Source organism: Podarcis cretensis (assembly GCF_951804945.1).
Source record: "Podarcis cretensis genome assembly, chromosome: 13".
Classification (NCBI taxonomy): Eukaryota; Metazoa; Chordata; class Lepidosauria; order Squamata; family Lacertidae; genus Podarcis; species Podarcis cretensis.
Genome location: NC_137182.1, coordinates 20,567,110 through 20,587,420, shown reverse-complemented (window position 1 = coordinate 20,587,420; position 20,311 = coordinate 20,567,110). Strand labels below are relative to the sequence as shown.

At 44.2% G+C, this 20,311-nt stretch overlaps 1 protein-coding gene across 4 annotated transcripts in view; it reads left to right on the top strand.

Moving 5' to 3' along the window:
* The window catches only part of LOC307200825 (uncharacterized protein), a gene marked incomplete at its 5' end in the record, with an annotated part of 40,407 nt that overhangs the window by 14,553 nt on the left and 5,543 nt on the right, over positions 1–20,311 (top strand). Inside the window, 4 exons of one of the 4 annotated variants that reach the window (XM_079949815.1) lie at positions 9,640–9,710; positions 12,029–12,103; positions 18,236–18,354; positions 19,586–19,709. In XM_079949815.1, coding sequence (XP_079805941.1) covers positions 9,640–9,710; positions 12,029–12,103; positions 18,236–18,354; positions 19,586–19,709 — 389 coding nt within the window. The remainder of the gene's footprint in view (positions 1–9,639; positions 9,711–12,028; positions 12,104–18,235; positions 18,355–19,585; positions 19,710–20,311) is intronic. The other 3 variants (XM_079949816.1, XM_079949818.1, XM_079949817.1) reach the window with 3 other exon arrangements.

The window sequence follows — 20,311 nt, the reverse complement described above, 5'->3', positions numbered from 1 at the left end:
TTGTTCTGTTGCTTAAAACCCGCCGCCTTCAAATAAAATAGCTCAGGTCAAACATACTTAAGAAATGGACTCCTACCTGCTATCACCAGAAAATGGGCCAGAAGGAGATAAGGATATAAGGAGAAATTCTGGGGCCACCACCGCCGGGTTGGGTTTTCTTTTGATGAGAGTGTGTGGATATGCAGTATCTGGGGATTTACAAATAATACAGGTAGAGGATTTGGGGAACAGGAACCTCAATCAAGCAGCGCAGCAGCTAATGCAAAGGGGACCCCACGTGCAAAGGCACTTTCACCTGTTTGTGTCTCTTGCAAGCACCGCACGCCTCTGCTGCTGCTTCCTGCCAGCTGTAAAACGGGTTCCGCCTTTTCCAAGCGGTGATGGAAGCCTCATTTGAAATGACAGAAAGATTCAAAGCTGACAGAGAAACCCCCCACCTACCTAGTGACCATCTCCTAACCTCATTAGCACATTATGGTATACCTGAAGGAGCATCTCCACCCCCCATCGTGCAGCCCAGACACTTGAGGTCCAGCTCCAAAGGGCCTTCTGGCAGTTCCCTCCCTGCGAGAAGTGAGGTTACAGGGAACCAGGCGGAGGGCCTTCTTGGTGGTGGCACCCGTCCTGTGGAACACCCTCCCATCAGATGCCAAGGAAATAAACAACTACCTGACTTTTAGAAGACATCTGAGAGCAGCCCTGTTTAGGGAAGTTTTTAATGTTTGATGTTTTATCGTATAAGTTTTTAATATTCTGTTGGGAGCCACCCAGAGTGGCTGGAGAAACCCAGCCAGATGGGCAGGGTATAAATAATAAATTATTAATATTATTCTTGTTGTTGTTATTAATCAACAGCAATTCTGGGCTTTTAGCAGACAGTCTGGAGACAAAGGAAAATGTCTTATACCATTGCTGGATTTAGGACAGTGCAGGTGGTTCCCTTGCAAAGGGCACCGAGCTGAGGGGGTGCAGAATAATAATAAACAGGAAAGGAATTGTTGGGGAAATAAGAAATAATGGGAGGGGGGGTAGGGTGCCAAATTTTGTCCTCTCTAAAGGCGCCATATTACCAGAGTCCGTCCCTGATTACACGGAGTGAGATCCTTGGTCTACCTCATGGGTAGGCAAACTAAGGTTCCGGGGGCCAGATCCAGCCCAATCGTCTTCTCAATCCGGTCCGGGATTCAGCGTGTTTTTACATGAGTAGAATGTGTCCTTTTATTTAAAATGCATCTCTGGGTTATTTGTGGGCCCTTCCTGGTGTTTTTACTTGAGTGGAATGTGTGCTTTTATTTAAAATGCATCTCTGGGTTATTTGTGGGGCATAGGAATTCGTTCACCCCCCCCCCCCAAAAAAATATAGTCTGCCCCACCCCCAAGATTTGAGGGACAGTGGACCGTCCCCCTGCTGAAAAGGTTTGCTGACCCCTGGTCTACCTCATTCAGTGGTGTCTGCATTGAGAGGATGTAGGCTATCCAGGGTTTCCGATATCAAGGATTGAACCCGGAACATTCTGCTTGCAATGCATGTGCTCCAACGATGACGTATGGCCTGCCGAAATCTTGCTAAGAAAAAGAATGCTCACTCGGAAGTAACAATGCCATCATTGTTCCAGGTTTGCAATATGGAGGCATACAGATAGAGAACTCTGGGCTCAAAGCCTGGGATGTTTACCACCCATTCAGGAGTTTCTGTAAAAGCCTTTTTGCTCAAAAGGTTGGTGGGTTAGAGGGCTCGTTGTTCTGTTTATTGTTGGGTTTTTCTCGTTTTTTCCACGGTTGTGGGTTGGTTTTATTGTATCTGATTGTTTTATGCATCTTTTAATCCCTCTTTCCTTTCGCCCTTCCGTTGTTAGCCCCCTTGGATGTTCTGTTTTGAACAGGAAATGGGGGTATAAGGTATTAATAAAAAAAATAAGCAAACAAAAGTCATTTATTGCTAAGATTCATATGCCATGCTTCAGAGTCAATTGGCATTTCCAGGCTGGCTAGCAAAAGAATGAAACTCAAAGCAACAGCATAACATCAAACTCCAATCAAGAAGAAGAATAGAGTCACGAGAGTCGTCTAAACCAACCCCCTGCAAAGCAAGAATCTTTTTGTCCAACGTAGGGCTCAAACTCACAACCCTGAGATTAAGAGTCTCATGTTCTACTGACTGAGCTATCCAGGTGTTATTATATCCAGTGCTATTTTTCTATTATTATTATTATTATTATTATTATTATTATTATTACCCAGCCCTTCCCAGCCAAGACCAGGCTCAGGGCGGCTAACACCAAATATAAAAACAATTGATTGAAATACGGCTTAAAAAACAATATTAAAATACAACATTAAAACATTAAAATGCAGCCTCATTTCAGTAGAAACTCAATCAAAAACTTTTTGGGGGATAAAAACGTCAAGCCTTCACCAAGGCTAACTATCCAGACTGGCCCTACATGGGCCAGAAAAAAGCCAGGGAAGTCCCCAAATAAGAGTTTCAACACAGAAGGAGAAAGGAAAAAAGAAAGAGGGGGAGGGAATCGAATTGATTCCAAGCCAAAGGCCAGGCAAAACAACTTTGTCTTACAGGCCCTGCGGAAAGAAATCAGATCCTGCAGTCCCCTGGTCTCATGAGACAGAGCGTTCCACCAGGCCGGAGCCAGTGTTGAAAAGGCCCTGGCTCTGGTTGAAGCTAATCTGACTTCCTTAGGGCCCGGGACCTCTAAGGTGTTGTTATTTATGGACCTTAAGGTACCGGAACGCACCACAAGTGCCTCCCTTGTTCTCATATAATGGCAATGGTACCCACCTGAGAGGTGCTGGAACTGAGTTCTGACGAGTTTCGGCTTGGGGTGGAGCCCTGATTACAGTGGTACCTCGGGTTACAGACGCTTCAGGTTACAGACTCCGCTAACCCAGAAATAGTGCTTCAGGTTAAGAACTTTGCTTCATGATGAGAACAGAAATTGTGCTCTGGTGGCACGGCAGGAGCAGGAGGCCCCATTAGCTAAAGTGGTGCTTCAGGTTGAGAACAGTTTCAGGTTAAGAACAGACCTCCGGAACGAATTAAGTACTTAACCCGAGGTACCACTGTATAGCTTATAATATCCCATTACTGGTTATTATCTTCTCCAGTAGGAAAGGGCATATCCCTGGCAGAAGATAACATGGGGGCACGAACCTTTCAACAGCTGGGACTCAGAGCTGGGGGTAGAGGGGAAGCAGTCTTTGACATATTTCCTCTGCGGAGTTTGCTCCAGGGCTGTGGAGCCACTGTGCCTCAGATGGTTGAATGGGAACTGTGCTCGGATGAAGCATGTCTTTTGTACGCCACTGAACTCCAGGAAGAGGCACGGCAGCTGGTTCTGCTAAAAACACGCACATTCACCTTTTATCTCTGTTAGTTGCTGGTGCAAGAGCTCTGAGTCAGCGCCTCGCCAAGCTTTGCTAAGCTAGCTCTGGATTTTGTTGGACAGTTCCTCCTCTGGTCCAGGCCTCCTGGCAAAGATTGTCACCACCTGGTAGCTCTGTTGGACAGCTCCCAGCTGGTCCTACTCCAGCCACCAGTGTCGAAGCAATGATTCTTCAACATCAACTTCGTTGGACTGGTCGTGTTGTGCAGATGCCTGATTATCGTCTTCCAAAGCAACTACTCTATTCTGGACTTAAAAATGGAAAGCGTAAGGTGGGTGGTCAACAAAAGAGGTTTAAAGACAAGGCAAAATATGTAGTATGTTGTTGTTGTTGTTTAGTCGTGTCCGACTCTTCGTGACCCCTTGGACCAGAGCACGCCAGGCACTCCTTTCTTCCACTGCCTCCCGCAGTTTGGTCAAACTCATGCTGGTAGCTTCGAGAACACTATCCAACCATCTCGTCCTCTGTCATCCCCTTCTCCTTGTGCCCTCCATCTTTCCCAACATCAGGGTCTTTTCCAGGGAGTCTTCTCTTCTCATGAGGTGGCCAAAGTATTGGAGTCTCAGCTTCAGGATCTGTCCTTCCAGTGAGCACTCAGGGCTGATTTCCTTCAGAATAGATAGGTTTGATCTTTTTGCAGTCCATGGGACTCTCAAGAGTCTCCTCCAGCACCATAATTCAAAAGCATCAATTCTTCGGTGATCAGCCTTCTTTATGGTCCAGCTCTCACTTCCATACATCACTAAATATGTAGTATAAACACTGTCAACTGGGAAACACTGGCCTGCGAGCGCTCCAATTGGAGAACAGCTTTTACCAAAGCTGTCATGGGCTTTGACGGCACTCAAACTCAGGACGAAAGGGAGAAACATGCTAAGAGGAAGCCTCTGGTCTAAACCACTGAGCCTCAAATCTGCACGACGGGGTGAGCTCCCATTGCTCTGTCCCAGCTCCTGCCAACCTAGCAATTCTAAAGTACGCCAGTGCAAGTAGATAAACAGGTACAGCTGTGGCCGGAAGGTAAACGGTGTTCCATTGTGCCAGAAGCAGTTTAGTCCTGCTGGCCACATGACCCAGAAAGCTTTCTGTGGACAAACACTGGCTCCCTCGGCCTGAAAGCGAGATGAGTGCCGCAACCCCATAGTCAGCTTTGACTGGACTTAACCATCCAGGGGTCCTTTACATTTTACCTTTACCTTACATGCAAATATGTGTAACTGAGCCCCAGAGCCATATTTTATATGAAAAGCAGCTACAGCAAATCATGAATAAAATCATGCTTGGAGCAAATAGTTGACTTTCTTTTGTTATTGCTCATTTCAACGTGTTTTTAGTGAACACTGCCTGTTGACTGTTCTGACACCTGATTGATTTTTATCTGTTCTTTTTCTCTTGCTGTTATTTATTTATTTCACTTTTTTAAAAAGGGGGGCGGGGGGTTGCACAGTCAAAAGTTCTCTTCCTCCAAAGTTGCTTTCTCCAACTTTGCCTCTTCATTATTATTGTTGTTGATCGCTTCAAGTGTTATATGCAGAAAAATGGGCTATAACTTGAAAAAAATAAAACAAACAAACCAAGTGAGGAGAAAAAAACATAATTCAGTTGTCCCTAAAGCTGTCTGAAGGCAAAATAAATTATTTTCAGAAATTAACGTGGGGAATCCAAGACCATGCAATACTGTGACAGGCAGTATTATAAACAGCTCCAGAACGTGTTCAGAGATAATTGTATTTCTAATCTAAACACATTCCCTCCCCAGTGCATCTTGATTATTTAGTTTTTCTGCCAAAACAACCCATTTCTAATATATACACATAAAATGTAGGCAAAAGACCTCCAAATCTATGGTAGTGAGTAAATGCTACTGGATGCTAGCTAGATGCTCTCCAGATAAAACTCGAATCAGCAGGAGGCGTCTAGGTTCAATATTGATGTTCAGATGTTTCTCCCACATTCTGCTATGATTTATGGAGTCAAAAGCGGCAAATAAATCAATAAATGCAGCAGAAACAACTTGTTCTTCTTGTTGCCGGTATACTTCCTGCTAATACGATTTGATTGATAGTGCTGAATCCCTTGTTCTCCATGCAGAAATTTTGATTGTATGTAGCCAGTCTGTTAGTTTTCCTAAGAAATGCTAGGCATATCAGTCTGTTTTGTGTTCTGCTTTTCGATTTGTCACGGCCTTTGGCTAGCACAACAATAAAGCTCTTTATTTGTTACCAAATATAAAACAACACAAGGGGGCAAACGGATGCTTGGTTTTTGTTTTTTATTTATTTATCTATTTATTTTGAAAGTTATCCTCGGGTGTTTGGAGCACTGCTTTGAATCCAGGCTATTGTTCTTTTCCAATTCCGTTCATGGCGGACAAGTTATCCCCCTTTGTCTGTTCTCTGTCCTTTAAAGCCTTTTCCTTCCATGGGCAGAATGCTGAGCAAGGTGGACCCATGTCAGGCTCCAGGAAATCAGCTTACCAGTTAGAAACTTTAATAATCACAGCGAGAGAACAAAGAACCCATCTCCTAGAAATGGCGGCACTCCCAATTAAGGATTCCACCCTCTTCCATCCCTATTAATCAACATCACTCCTATGTCTTGCAATCTGAGCTTGTACCCTCTGTGCTTCCTGTTCTGCCCCTTTCTGAGCTCTCCTTGACCTTGGAGAGAGTGGAGGAATGCTTTCCAGAGACAGTGAATCTGTTAACCCCATCTCTCCCAGTGTTTCTTCTGCTAGCTGTCCCCATCCAGTATTTCCCAGCTTCTGCCTTCTGAACTACGCCCCTCTGCAAACCACTGTTCCAAATCTATGTTGTCCTCCTGCTCCTGGAAAGATTCAGGATCCGGATCAGGAGGAAGGGGAGGCTCCCACCCTTCCTCCTCAATGTAGCCCTCCTCAGCACGGTCCCTGACAACCCATTTCTTTGACCCAGCACTGCAATTCTCACGTGCCAGCCCTCCCCGGGTATCTCACCTGGGTGGCGCAATCTCACCTGGCAGCATCCAAAGGCTCTTGGGAGTTTGTGTTGCCATCCTTCCCGCTTATGGCATTTCACAGCTGATGATGTCACAGCTGTGGCATCTATGACAACAAGTGGGAGGTAGTCTTCAGAAGCTAATCCCCCCAGCTTTGCCTTTTTGACTTGGGACCTGGCAGTGGTGGGCTTGTGCCAAGATGAGCGGCTTCGATGTCTTGACATTCCCTGTGGTGGTTGCCAATTCTAGGCAAAGAATCGCCTGTTCAAGAAATCAGTCCCGTACTGGTGAATATGTGTTCCGTGGCAAAAAAGAACTGGGTAGGCTTAACTTATTGCAATCCTAAACCTGCTGAGTACAATAACTTTGCTGGGTGATCCTATGAATGCTTGCTTAGAAGTTGTAAGCCTCTCTCTGTTCAATTGAGGGTTCTCCAGCGTGCATAGGAATGTAGATTTAAAAGTTGGAAGAGATGCAAGATTCAAAAGATTCGCCCACCTGCTGAAAGCCAGGACCATCAATATAAATAAATCAATATAATAAAGCCAGCCCTTGACAGCTCGGCGGGCACTATGCAGACACCATAGTGTTGCAAGCATGTGCTCTCTCTCTCTCTCTCTCGCTATATATATATACAGTGGTACCTCGGGTTACATACGCTTCAGGTTACATACACTTCAGGTTACAGACTCCGCTAACCCAGAAATAGTGCTTCAGGTTAAGAACTTTGCTTCAGGATAAGAACAGAAATCGGGCTCCAGCAGCACAGCAGCAGCAGGAGGCCCCATTAGCTAAACTGGTGCTTCAGGTTAAGAACAGTTTCAGGTTAAGAACGGATCTCCGAAATGAATTAAGTACTTAACCCGAGGTACCACTGTAATTTTTTATTACTTTTTTTAACATATCATTTTCAACAGTAATTAAACATACTTTTACATCTTATTCACATTTTTGACTTCCATCAATCCTGTCTGAAAATTTTCCAATCTAATCTCTCAGCATGCATTTCTTATCTTCCCTATTGCATTTCAAACTCATAACCAATATCTCTATCTTTTTCTACTTGGTAACACTTCGTATATTTCTCCTTACAAAACTTATTGTAGTCCTACTAGCGTAATTTGTTAATTACAGTTGCTCTTCAAATAATTCATATACTTCTTCCAATCTTCTGTAAATCTCTGGTCCTGCAGGTTTCGAATCCTTCCTGTCATTTTGTCCAATTCTGCATAATCCATTAATTTTGTCTGCCATTCTTCTTTCGTCGGAATTTCTTCTTGTTTCCATTTCTGGGCTAACAATACTCTTGACGTCCTTTTTTATTTCAATCTTTACAGAGAGAGGCTACAGAACCCAGCCTCTTGGATAATTGCCTCTGGTCTATTTTGGGGGGAATCATGCAACGTGTTTAAGTTTTTTCACTCTGCTAACTATACATTGGAATAATAAAATAAATAATAAAATTTTATTTATATCCTGCCCTCCCCAGCCAAAGCCGGGCCCAGAGCGGCTAACAACAGTAAAATAATACAGCATTCTAAAATCAGTTCATTATAAAACCAGTTCAGATCAAATTTATGGCAACCATTGGGCTAGAGTTCTGTGAGGATTACCAAAGGAGGGGGTCAGACTGTGCCCTGGCCAAAGGCCTGGTGGAACAGCTCTGTCTTGCAGGCCCTGCGGAAAGATGTCAAGTCCCGCAGGGCCCTAGTCTCTTGTGACAGAGTGTTCCACCAGATCGGGGCCACGGCTGAAAAAGCCCTGGCTCTGGTTGAGGCCAGCCTAACCTTCCTGTGGCCTGGGACCTCCAATATGTTTTTGTTTGAAAACCATAAGGTCCTCCGTGGGACATGCCAGGAGAGGTGGAATCCATAATCTGCTCTGGATCAATATTGAGTAGAATTTCAGTGGCAATTACTTCCTGACTCCAAACACAGTAATCGATCAGCTCCTGTACACGTACGAAAGCCTTTCCTGCAACCCCCTCAAAATACAAACTTACGTGGGGCACCTCAGAGAACACCAATAGTTGTCCTCGATGCTGCAGAAGAGAACAAAACATACAGGAGGCATTGCAAGAAGGATGAAATCCTTCATAAATTTAAATTGAGCTCCATGAGGCTCATAGCTCCAATAACTGTTCACGATTCAAGATTTACAGCTGTCATTCGCAATATTCTGTTTTCCTACTTGGTTTTGCTAACAGCCAGTGGGCGTTTATGTGCAGGGCGAAAGTCAGTGAGAGAGCGTATAGACTAGCATAGGCTGGTTTTTTGTTTTGTTTTTTGAAATAATTTTTTATTTGATTTTCAAGAGTATAAACTGAATCTCCTGGCTTTCTACCCCATCCCTTCCTTAGGCCCTATTAATCCTATTTTCAACTGCATATCATTACTTCTCCGTTTTTTTTTTATCTTTCTAAGTTATCCATACATACTGTTACATTACAAATGAATTTAAAATCCTGCCAGTGTTTTAACCCGTTTGCAGTAATCTCGTATATGCATTATAAACTTTTCCCATTCTTTCTAAAGATCTTGTCTTCTTTGTTCCTGAGCTTCCCAGTTAATTTTGCCATTTCGGCATAGTCCATCAACTTGGTAGGCCATCCATCTCTGGTCGGGGTTCTCTCTTCTTTCCACCTCTGGGCTAATAACATCCGTGCATCTGTTGCCGCAAACATAAACAGTTTCTTTTCTGGTTCTTCGGAATCTCGGTACCCGGAAAAGCAGCGTAGACTAGATCAGGATATTTGAAGGTCATATGTATGGGGGCTGAGATCCATTTCTACCCTTTCAAAAACTGAAGGAAAGTTTTGTTTCTGCACATCACCCTAGAATGTTCAGTTCACCATGAGTTCATGAAAACATTGCATTCTGACTTGTTCTTAGTCTGACCTGTTCTTAGTGCTTGGTTGACCACATTTACGGATGAATGCTATATATTAATTACTAGTAATTGTTTAAGTCTTGCTATATCAATCACTAGTTATAGTTTATTAAGGAGGTATCCATGCCTGTCCAATTCTGTGTTTCCTTTCCCACCCTTTAATCCATTGGTGATTAATGCTTATATGCAACCTTTGCTTTGTACTTGCGTTGACCAATCAGCAACAAGCACATATGTGGCAATGCTGTAATATTCAATAAAAGACACTCCCCGAGACATGCTAGGGAGATGCCTCCCATATGACACCCACCACTCGTCTGTCGTTCATTTCAACCCAACAAAAAACACAATTGTTTTCTCTTCTCCCGGCAGCTAGAAGTCACGTGGATAGTAGACCTCCAGAGGCCAAGACTCACCTCTACTTCAAGGTTTCCAAGATACAGGTACATGAGCTTTCCCTTTGCAATTGGTGCTGATGTTGGGCATAAAGTTAGACCGTTTAAAGGTAAAGGTAAAGGTAAAGGGACCCCTGACCATTAGGTCCAGTCGTGGCCAACTCTGGGGTTGTGTTGCTCATCTCGCTTTATTGGCCAAGGGAGCCGGCGTACGGCTTCCGGGTCATGTGGCCAGCATGACTAAGCCGCTTCTGGTGAACCAGAGCAGCACACGGAAACACCGTTTACCTTCACGCCGGAGCGGTACCTATTTATCTACTTGCACTTTGAGGTGCTTTTGAACTGCTAGGTTGGCAGGAGCAGGGACCGAGCAACGGGAGCTCAGCCCGTGGCGGGGATTTGAACCGCCGACCTTCTGATCGGCAAGTCCTAGGCTCTGGATTTAACCCACAGCGCCACCCGTGTCCCTCTTACTGTTTAGGTGCAAGCAAATGCAACTAAAAAATCTGATCCTTTCAAAAGGCAGGGCACAGAGCTTGCCCTTTGCCCATCACTTTTCTGCTTCTGATCAAACCGTACGCAGCTTTTCATGCCATCTGGTTCCAAACATCCCTTTGGCCTTGAACTGGTCTTTGACCGTAATAAATTATTATTATTATTATTATTATTATTATTATTATTATTATTATTATCTCTTTGGCCTCCCAAAGCACATGTCTAAAATCCTGCAGGAAGGAAAACAGGTGCAATCTGGAGTGGGGAATCAGCAGGTTGGGAATGGTTAACTTCTGTTCTCCATTCCCCCCCCCCCCCGAAGCCTTTTTTAAACTGAAAAATGAGGTGGAACATTTAGGGAGAATGGGATGTGCTTATTTTTAAAAAAATTTCAGGGCCCCTCCAGACTCCAGCTTTTATCTGGGAACAATCTATGGAGTTAGGCTGTTTTGCAGTTGCATATGTAATAAAACTACACTAAGTTTATGGGTGTTTTTAAAAGTATGGGCGGAATTGTTTCGTTGCATATTTAAATCATGTGTAATTGGTTTATATATGTACTGTATTTTTCTGCGTATAAGACAATTTATTACTATTAAAAAACATTAAAAAATGGTGGTTGTGTTATACAGGGATAGTGCAGTGGGGGTGGCCGATTGGTGGCAGTGTGAGCAGGAGATTGTCTGTGGTGATTGGACGGGTGATTGGAGGTTGTGTCAAGGCCTGCTGGCGATTGGCTGCTGCTGTGGCAATTGGACAGGTGATTGGCAGCTTCTGGCGACGATTGGTGGCTTCGGCAAAGCATGCGATTGACAGTGGTGGTCAGGCGTGTGAGCGATTGGCCACAATCCCCCCCCCAAAAAAGTTTACAACTCTGGGCAATCTCCCCCCATTTCCTTAATTTGGGGTCCCAAAAATAGGGGTCATCTTATACATGGAGGGGGGTGTTATACACAGAAAAATACGGTAATTGGTTTTACATTTGTAAACCGCTTAGAAGCTCATTTTGGCAAGGAAGCGGTATACATAACATAATACACGTGACTAAGCACAGAAGCAAAAGAACCAGGATAATAAACAAGAAATCCAAAGGGTGGAATAGAAACACAAATGATCTGGTTCCAGGAAAAACGTGAGTTCTAAAGGGAACATCTGAAACACATTGCATTCAGCTATTTGATAAGCAAAGTTCCTTTGAAAAAAAGGAGACAAGTAGGTGAGGTGTTTTAGCATACCATCTGAATTGTTTTGCAGTTTGTTTTTGCTTTTTAAAAGTACAGTGGTGCCTTGGTTCTCAAACACTTTGGTACTCAAACAGCTTGGAACCCAAACACTGCAAAGTGTTCCAGTTTGCGAACTGTTTTTGGAAGCCAAACGTGCTCTGTTTTGAGTGTTACACTTCCGATTTGAGTGCCATGCTTCCATTTTGAGTGTTATGCGAGCTCTGTCTGTTTTTGCTATTTATTTTGCGTTTTTGTTTTCGCGGCTCTTTTTTGTGTGTTACTGTGTGGAACCTAGTTCAGCTACTGATTGATTGACTGTGTGACTGCGGCATATTGTTTATTGCTTTCATGTTGTGGCTCAATGGTCTCGTTAGATAGTAAAAACCATGTTAAATTGCTGTTTTAGGGGTTGTTTTCAAAAGTCTGGAAGGGATTAATCCATTTTGCTTTCTCTGGGAAAGCGCACCTTGGTTTTGGAACGCTTTGGTTTTGGAACGGGCTTCCGGAACGGGTTAAGTTTGAGAGCCAAGGTACCACTGTATTGTACCGTGGCTTCAAAAGAGTTAACAAAGAAGCTGTAGAGCGTATTATTTAGACCTTTCTTCTATTAGCAAATCTAATCAAGTCTCCATACTCTCTTTTCTTCAGAAGCTAACACTCCCCAAGATTGTGGAGCCAGATAATACGGAGACGCAAAATGCACCTGTGGCAGTAGAAGTGAGGGTAAATGTCACCATATCTTGAAGGGCACTCCCCTTAGTTCAGTCCCAAGCAGGAGGTAGGGCTAAAAGCAAGAAAGTAGCTGCAGGAGAAAATCATGTGCTATGCTCAGCTCTTGCATAAAACTATTTGTTGTTCAGCTCCTCGGAGCTGCTCATCATTGAACGAGAGAACATTTCGTGGTACCAGGAGTAAAGTCAGCGAGAAAAGTTAAGGGGCAGAAAAACTGAAAATTCAAGGATGGAATGAAGAAGAGAAGAAGAAGAGTTTGGATTTGATATCCCACTTTATCACGACCTGAAGGAGTCTCAAAGAGGCTAACATTCTCCTTTTCCCTTCCTCCCCCACAACAAACACTCTGTGAGGTGAGTGAGGCTGAGAGACTTCAGAGAAGTGTGACTAGCCCAAGGTCACCCAGCAGCTGCATGTGGAGGAGCGGGGAATCAAACCCGGTTCACCAGATTACGAGTCTACCGCTCTTAACCACTACACCACACTGGCTCTCACACTGGAATGAGAGAAAAAATGGAATGGTTTGAGGCTCCTGAGAGAGTTGAAACTTAGTGGCCATGCAGCGAACTCCTGGAAAAGGTTTAAACATGACTTCACCATTGACATGCAAGGTACAGGAATGGATGAAAAGAAGATCCTCAAAAGGTAACCATGTTTTTGCCTGTAGCAGGGCATGAGGCAGCAGACATTTTCTGGCTGTGCAATCAAGGCAGAAGGAAGAGGAATTTTTTATCAGGAGGTGTGCCAGAAATTGGATGAGTATCGCATGCCCAAGAGAGCAATGAGATTTATGAAAGATTTAAGTTTTCCCTCAGAGGAAGGGGAATCGATACAGACTTTAATAAATGATTCAGAAATGCAACTGTGGGACCCTAACGGTTTCATTAATTAGAGATCAGATAGTGTTGAGGGTTGGAGACTGTGAACTTTTTGTTTAAAAACTCCTGCAAGACTGTGATCTGACTCGTGAAAGGGCAGTCCAGGCTGCGAGGCTAGAATGCAAGTATTAAAAGAAAACCTTTCTAAGTCTTTGCGCTGGTATGATTTCTGAGGACAGAAGCCACAGGAATCCCAGATATAGCAGGAGCAGGTTTTCATGTGTGTTTTCATGCACACATACCTGAATTAATACCTTGTCAAGAGAAGTGCATACAGTGGTACCTCGGGTTACATACGCTTCAGGTTACATATGCTTCAGGTTACAGACTCTGCTAACCCAGAAATAGTGCTTCAGGTTAAGAACTTTGCTTCAGGATGAGAACAGAATTTGTGCTCCGGCGGCGCGGCAGCAGCAGGAGGCCCCATTAGCTAAAGTGGTGCTTCAGCTTAAGAACAGTTTCAGGTTAAGTACAGACCTCCGGAACGAATTAAGTACTTAACCTGAGGTACCACTGTACAGTATGCAAGCAGCTGGAGACACAATCACTGCCCTGCAATATGGAAGTGTTGCGACGCTTGCGAAAAATAAAACTGCTTTGCAAAAAAAAGTATGTTACCAACCAAGGCAAGTTCAGAAGAAAATTCAAGGGTTAGCTGATATCTCCCCACAAGGCAAAGCAGAGGTATATTTCCACATGAGGAATGGACCGTTCCCTTTTAAACAAGTGGAATTGTGGCGGAATAAAAGTTGGACATGGGATTACAGGTCAATGTCATCACTGGTACAACCTTTCAAAGTCTTCTTTTTAAAAAAAACTGGTAGAAAGCAAAATCTGAGATTGAGGGCTTATGCTGGGGAAGAAATGATGCACAGAGGTGTCTGTGAATTGCAGAACAGGTTCCAAGTTTGAATGGAGGTCATCCTAGTTCCATAGTGTGTGGGAACACAGAACCTTTCCTAGGACGCAAAACTTGTTAAATATTCTAGTTAAAAGACTGCACATCATAAGGCAAACCAAAGATATTCACATTGTATCCCGGTGTCTTTGAAGCGACACAGGCAAGGTGGAAAGTGTATACAGTGGTACCTCGGTTTTCAAACATAATCCGTTCCAGAAGACCGTTCGAGTTCCGAAGTGTTCGAAAACCGAAAACTCAATATGGAAAACTCTATATGGAAGCCGCGTGACATGTTTGACTTCTGAAAAGTGTTCAAAAACTGAAGCATTTACTTCTGGGTTTATGGCATTCAAGTTCAGAAACATTCATCTACAGAGACGTTAAAAAACCAAGGTACCACTGTATAAAATCCAGTTAACAGAGCCAAAGAAACTAGTGGTATATGCACCTTGCAGAAGTTCCTTCGGCCCTCACGAAAAGACTAGGAGAACTCAAACTTCTGGAGATTGTTGAAAATGTCGAAGAGCCCATGGAACAGGTCCATTTTTCAATACTCATAAAGAAGAAACATACAGGACGTCGCTCACATTGTGCCTGGATCCATTGAAAGAAGTTCAGTTTTGGGGTCATGACATGGGCAAAATATTTTTCAAATTTAGATGCCTCTCCAGGATTCTGGCGAATACCATTAGACTAGAGGGGCTCATGAATTTTCAGTACACTTATTATTGCTTCCACGGATAGCCATTTGATATTAAATCTGCCTCCAATCGAAAACACAGTGGAAATTGTGAAGCGTTTGCTGAAAAAGGCCTCGGATACAAAAACAGATCCTTACTTGGCATAGCTGGATTACAGGGGTGGAAATGGGAAAATTCCCTGCTGAGCTCTTATTTATTAGAACACTCAGGACCAAACTGCTATGGCTGGAACACCTTAACTCTGACTCAGCTTGAAGTGTTCAGTAAACAAAGCAAAAGGAAAAGGGTAAAGGGACCCCTGAGCATTAGGTCCAGTCGTGACCGACTCTGGGGTTGTAGCGCTCATCTCGCTTTATTAGCCGAGGGAGCTGGCTTCAAGCTTCCGGGTCATGTGGCCAGCATGACTAAGCCGCTTCTGGCGAACCAGAGCAATGCACAGAAATGCCGTTTACCTTCCCACCAGAGCGGTACCTATTTATCTACTTGCACTTTGACGTGCCTTCGAACTGCTAGGTTGGCAGGAGCAGGGACTGAGCAACGGGAGCTCACCCCATTGTGGGGATTCGAACCGCCCACCTTCTAATTGGCAAGTCTTAGGCTCTGTGGTTTAACCCACAGCGCCACCCACGTCCCTCTATGCAATATTATGGCACAAATTCATGAGCACCGAGATCCCTCTACAACCCCATGGTACCCCATGAACCCAGAGGGTTGTTGTCAAGCCAAGAAGTAGCCCCCAGATCATGCGACATGCAGACTTCCGTTGGAGAAATATTGCGACGTAACCAATGGCATCTCCTCCAGATACCAGAAAGAGAGGAAGGAGAGAAGAAAGGAGGAGTAACACAACAGGGAATGGGAGCAGGAGGAAAACACTGTAGTCATACCTCAGGGGGGTGGGGAAATGAAGCATCTTCAGAAATGAGTCTGAGAAGGTACACTGAAAACCAGAAGGCCCCAGAGAGACACATGTTTTAAAAAAGGAGGATGTAAGGATAAATGGGGTACCTCCCATATCTAGTTTAGGTTAGGTCGGAGGCAGGGTGAGAAGGCAGGGTGAGAAGCCAAGGGGGAAAATGGCTAAAGGAGAGAAGACCTCGTTCTTTAATTAAACTACTACTACTACTACTACTACTACTTCAAGGGATGTGGGTGGTGCTGTGGGTTAAACCACAGAGCCTAGGGCTTGCCGTTCAGAAGGTCGGCGGTTTGAATCCCCGCAACGGGGTGAGCTCCTGTTGCTCGGTCCCTGCTCCTGTCAACCTAGCAGTTTCAAAGCGTGTAAGTAGATAAATAGGTCAAAAGTGCAATTAAATAAATAGGTACCATTCCGGTGGGAAGGTAAACGGCGTTTCCGTGCGTTGCTCTGGTTCGCCAGAAGCGGCTTAGTCATGCTGGCCACATGACCCGGAAGCTGTACGCCGGCTCCCTCGGCCAATAAAGCGAGATGAGCGCCGCAACCCCAGAGTCGGCCACGACTAGACCTAATGGTCAGGGGTCCCTTTACCCTTTTCCTTTTGCTTTTTTTACTGAACACTTCAAGCTGAGTCCGCTAACCTGCTCCTCATTAAACAGAGAACATTGCAGCAGAAATTGTAATTAAAAATGTGAAATTAGAAAGGAATAAACCCCCCGCCTTTAGATGTTTTCCCTTTTCAGTTTTACAAAGCCTTTCCCCTAATGTTAATTCAACCCCTAACCAAAGTTACCAGGGAGAGGAAATTTCTCATTCTTAGGGGCAACCAAACGTCAATCATTCTCCCCAATCTAGAAAATGAAACATTCCTAACACTTCTTATCGGCCAGTTTTTGTTTTCTTAGTTGTGACAAGATATTTCTGGCAGTGCTGGCCAAAATACCAGATGTCATTGCGCAACGTAAGATTTGGATTTGTCAGTAGACCCCCAAATATTTTTAATATATCTACAGTTGTACCTTGGTTTTAGAACAGCTTAGTTCTCGAACGTTTTGGCTCCTGAACGCCGCAAACCTGGGAGTGAGTGTTCCAGTTTGCGAACTGTTTTTGGAACACGAACGTCCAACGAGGCTTCCGCAGCTTCTGATTGGCTGCAGGATTTTAACAGTGGGTTCGTAAGTGGCTGTGGAGGCCAGTTCTGGATCCACACGTCCTTCCACAGTAGGAACATAGGTTTCCGGGTGGGAGTTGATCACGGTGTGGATTTGCCAAGTGTGCCTTCCTCTTAGCACGTTTCTCCCTTGTGTCCTGAGTTCAAGTGTCTTCAAAGCCCATGACACCTTTGGTAAAGGCTGTTCTCCAACTGGAGCGCTCGCAGGCCGGTGTTCTCCAGTTGTTGGTGTTTATACTACATTTTTAAAGATTTGCCTTGAGAGAATCTTTAAACCTCTTTTGTTGACCACCAGCATTATGATTTCAATTTTTAAGTTCAGAATAGAGTAGTTGCTTTAGAAGACGATAATCAGGCATCCGTGCCACCTGAGGGCCTAAGATCGTCTTGTCCATTCATTTCAGTAGGTCCACTCTGAGTTAGCTAGTTAGTTAGTTAGTTAGTTAGTTAGTTAGTTAGTTAGTTAGATACAACCCCCTAACTTTTAATAAAAGGTTGTCAAGTCTCCCAAATAAGGGAATGTTTCTCATTTATAAATTATCATTGCAGCATCACCACGCACCTGAATATATCATTTACCAAATTCAACAGCAACAAAAACTTATGGGCACAGCTAGTATTCTCTTTTTAAGAAAAAGAAGCAATGTCAATGTCGCCGCATCAATATTTAGTCTGGTACATACATATTTTAAGATTAAAAGTTGCTGGGGAAATGGGATCAAAACCATGACGCCATGAAGGAGGAATGGCAGACAAAATGGATGGAATATGCAGTTTAACCAGTAGAATAAGAGATCAGGAAGAGTGGGAAATATTTGGAAAATATCTGAAGATTCATTGCAAGCAAATTAAAACGCTAGCAGGATTAGAGTGAATTCAGCACTGTATAATTTAGCAGGGAGAAAAAGCTAATATGGAGTAATTAGAATATGCAGCAGCAGAGGATAATTAGAATGAACCATGGAAGAAGGGGAGGGAAGTTGATGAATAAATATATTGTCTGTTCTTTTTGATGAATGTAAATGTGGAAATTTGTAGAAGTGACATTATATTAAAACAACAACAACATTACACTACAGATCGTTTTCTTTTTTTCCAATTAAAATTGCCTTCTTACCTTCCATGAAACTGCCATTTCCCCCGCAGTAGGAATATGCAGGCACCCTGAGACCCCGTATATATTTTCTTCCTGCAGTGCGCACCACAGTCCCAACAGGAGAGAAAATAACTAGCAAAAATTCCGCAATTCACCATTTTATAAAACAGTCACACTCTGCTTTACTTTTTTGTCACGCACATAGGAATGGGAAAAGGGGCCGGGAAGGTGGGTTGTGGGGTGTTTTTTTTTTCTTTTTTTGCCAAATGTAAAATAAAAAACAATTTACATCCTTGGGGACGGGGGACATAAGTATGTGTAAAAATGTTATTAAAAAAAAATGTGGGAGGAGGGATTGGGGAGGAGGTTGAGAGCTCCTGTTTATTATAGGATAAACAAAACTTTTTTTAAAAAAAACAAGAAACTCACAGTTTCTGTCTCTCACTCTCTCTTTCTATAGGACGCCCAAAAGAAAATTGGGCTGATTGAACGGGAAAACAAGACCCTGTCGACACGCCTAGCTCATATATATCGCGGCACAGGCTTGGTAGACTGCTGGAACCCGTACCAAAAAAAGAGGTGGGCAGTTGTGAGTCTTTAATGCCTCTACGCTATTCTTCCAGGAGTGCCAGCTTGGCCCCACAGCCGTGGTTGCTCGGGGCTGTGGGTGCCATGCAGCGTGCATGGCCCTGGAGCTGAAATTTGTGGGTGCCCGGCCCCTTCATGGAATAAAGGTAAAGGTAAAGGGACCCCTGACCATTACGTCCAGTCGTGGCCAACTCTGGGGTTGTGGCGCTCATCTCGCTTTACTGGCCAAGGGAGCTGGCGTACAGCTTCTGGGTCATGTGGCCAGCATGACTAAGCCGCTTCTGGCAAACCAGAGCAGCGCACGGAAACGCCGTTTACCTTCCCACCGGAGCGGTACCTATTTATCTACTTGCACTTTTGACTGGCTTTCAAACTGCTAGGTTGGCAGGAGCAGGGACCGAGCAATGGGCGCTCACCCCGTCATGGGGATTCGAACTGCCAACCTTCCGATCAGCAAGTCTTGGCTCTGTGGTTTAACCCACAGCGCCACCCGCATCCCTATCTTCATGGAATAGGACGTCCCTATTTTCCCCATAGAAATGTTGAAGGGTCTGTCATACTTGGCCAGGAGGGCAGAGGGTGGCAGCTGACTGAATTCCAGCAAGAACTTTGGCCTATAGAGCACACAGAGCCTGACTTTCCTGATGTGTTGAGGGACCAGGACCCTGCATAGGAGGTGAATCACCAAAAGCCACCTGCTGGAGACCCTGGTTGGAGTCCTCCCTGCATCACAGGCTGCCTCCTCATCGTTGTCTATACATGAGTCATAAAAGGGGTGTCTCTAAATCAGCTGCTTTTCATGACAGTAAGCTGTTCATTCATACGGTATAGAATAAGAAAGCTTAATCTCTAGTGAGTCGCCTTTCTCTCCCTACTGGCTCCATTTTGAGACTGATGAAATAAAAAAGGGGGATAAAGTTTGCATTGTAATTTTTATCACTGGAAAAGAAATAATAACTATAAAAATAACAGAACAAACAACAATCAGCTGCTAGTTGACACAAAGAAAGAGTCCCTTTTTAAAAATTAGAGGGCTTTCGTATTAAAATACTTTCTTGTGTTACAAAACAAACAAATAAATGGGGGGAAGTATTTAGGGCTTTAAAACCAAGCCCAGTGGCGTAGCGTGGGTTGTCAGCACCCGGGACAAGGCAAGTAATTTGCGCCCCTGGGAATGTGGAGTTTCTCCACACCCTAGCCTTAACCTGTTTGGGTTTTGCAGTTCACAGCGGCAGAAGCAGAACATAGAACTTGTGAGGATTACCGTGGAGAATCAGGGAATCCTTAAGAGGATCCGAGAGAGGAAGCCAACCTATGACCGGAAGCAGTCAGAGATTGACTGGGAGGCAAGTGCACCCTTCTCCATATATATAAAAAATGCAGCCAAACCTCCATTTCCTTAGTTGTAAACGTTCAAGTCTTTAAGGTTCAGCTTGATATGAGGCCAACTTGGCTGTACTTTGAAGAGGTGGGCAAGGTATAATAGATGTGAAGAAGACAAGTGCAGCTACATGTGAAAAAGTCAAATGTGAGCTTGTGTCCAGCACCAGAACACTGAGAGTAGAAAAATGTGTGTGGATTGTAATGAAATATACCATGTTAAGGCAGCAGTCCTATGCAGACGGACTTGAAAGTAAGTCCTACTGAAATCAGGAGGCTGTGTGCACATTCCTGTCTCCCACAGTTGTTTTGCAAAGCTGCGGACACACAGCATTCGCCAGAATCCCCATCTATCCTGGAGTTTCTTGAGAAATACTGCGTTTTGATACCTTTCTCCCCAAACCAATTTCAATACAATCCAATTTCAAGATGTTGTTGTTGTTGTTTAGTTGTTTAGTCATGTCCGACTCTTCGTGACCCCATGGACCAGAGTATGCCAGGCACTCCTGTCTTCCACTGCCTCCCGCAGTTTGGTCAAACTCATGCTGGTAGCTTCGAGAACACTATC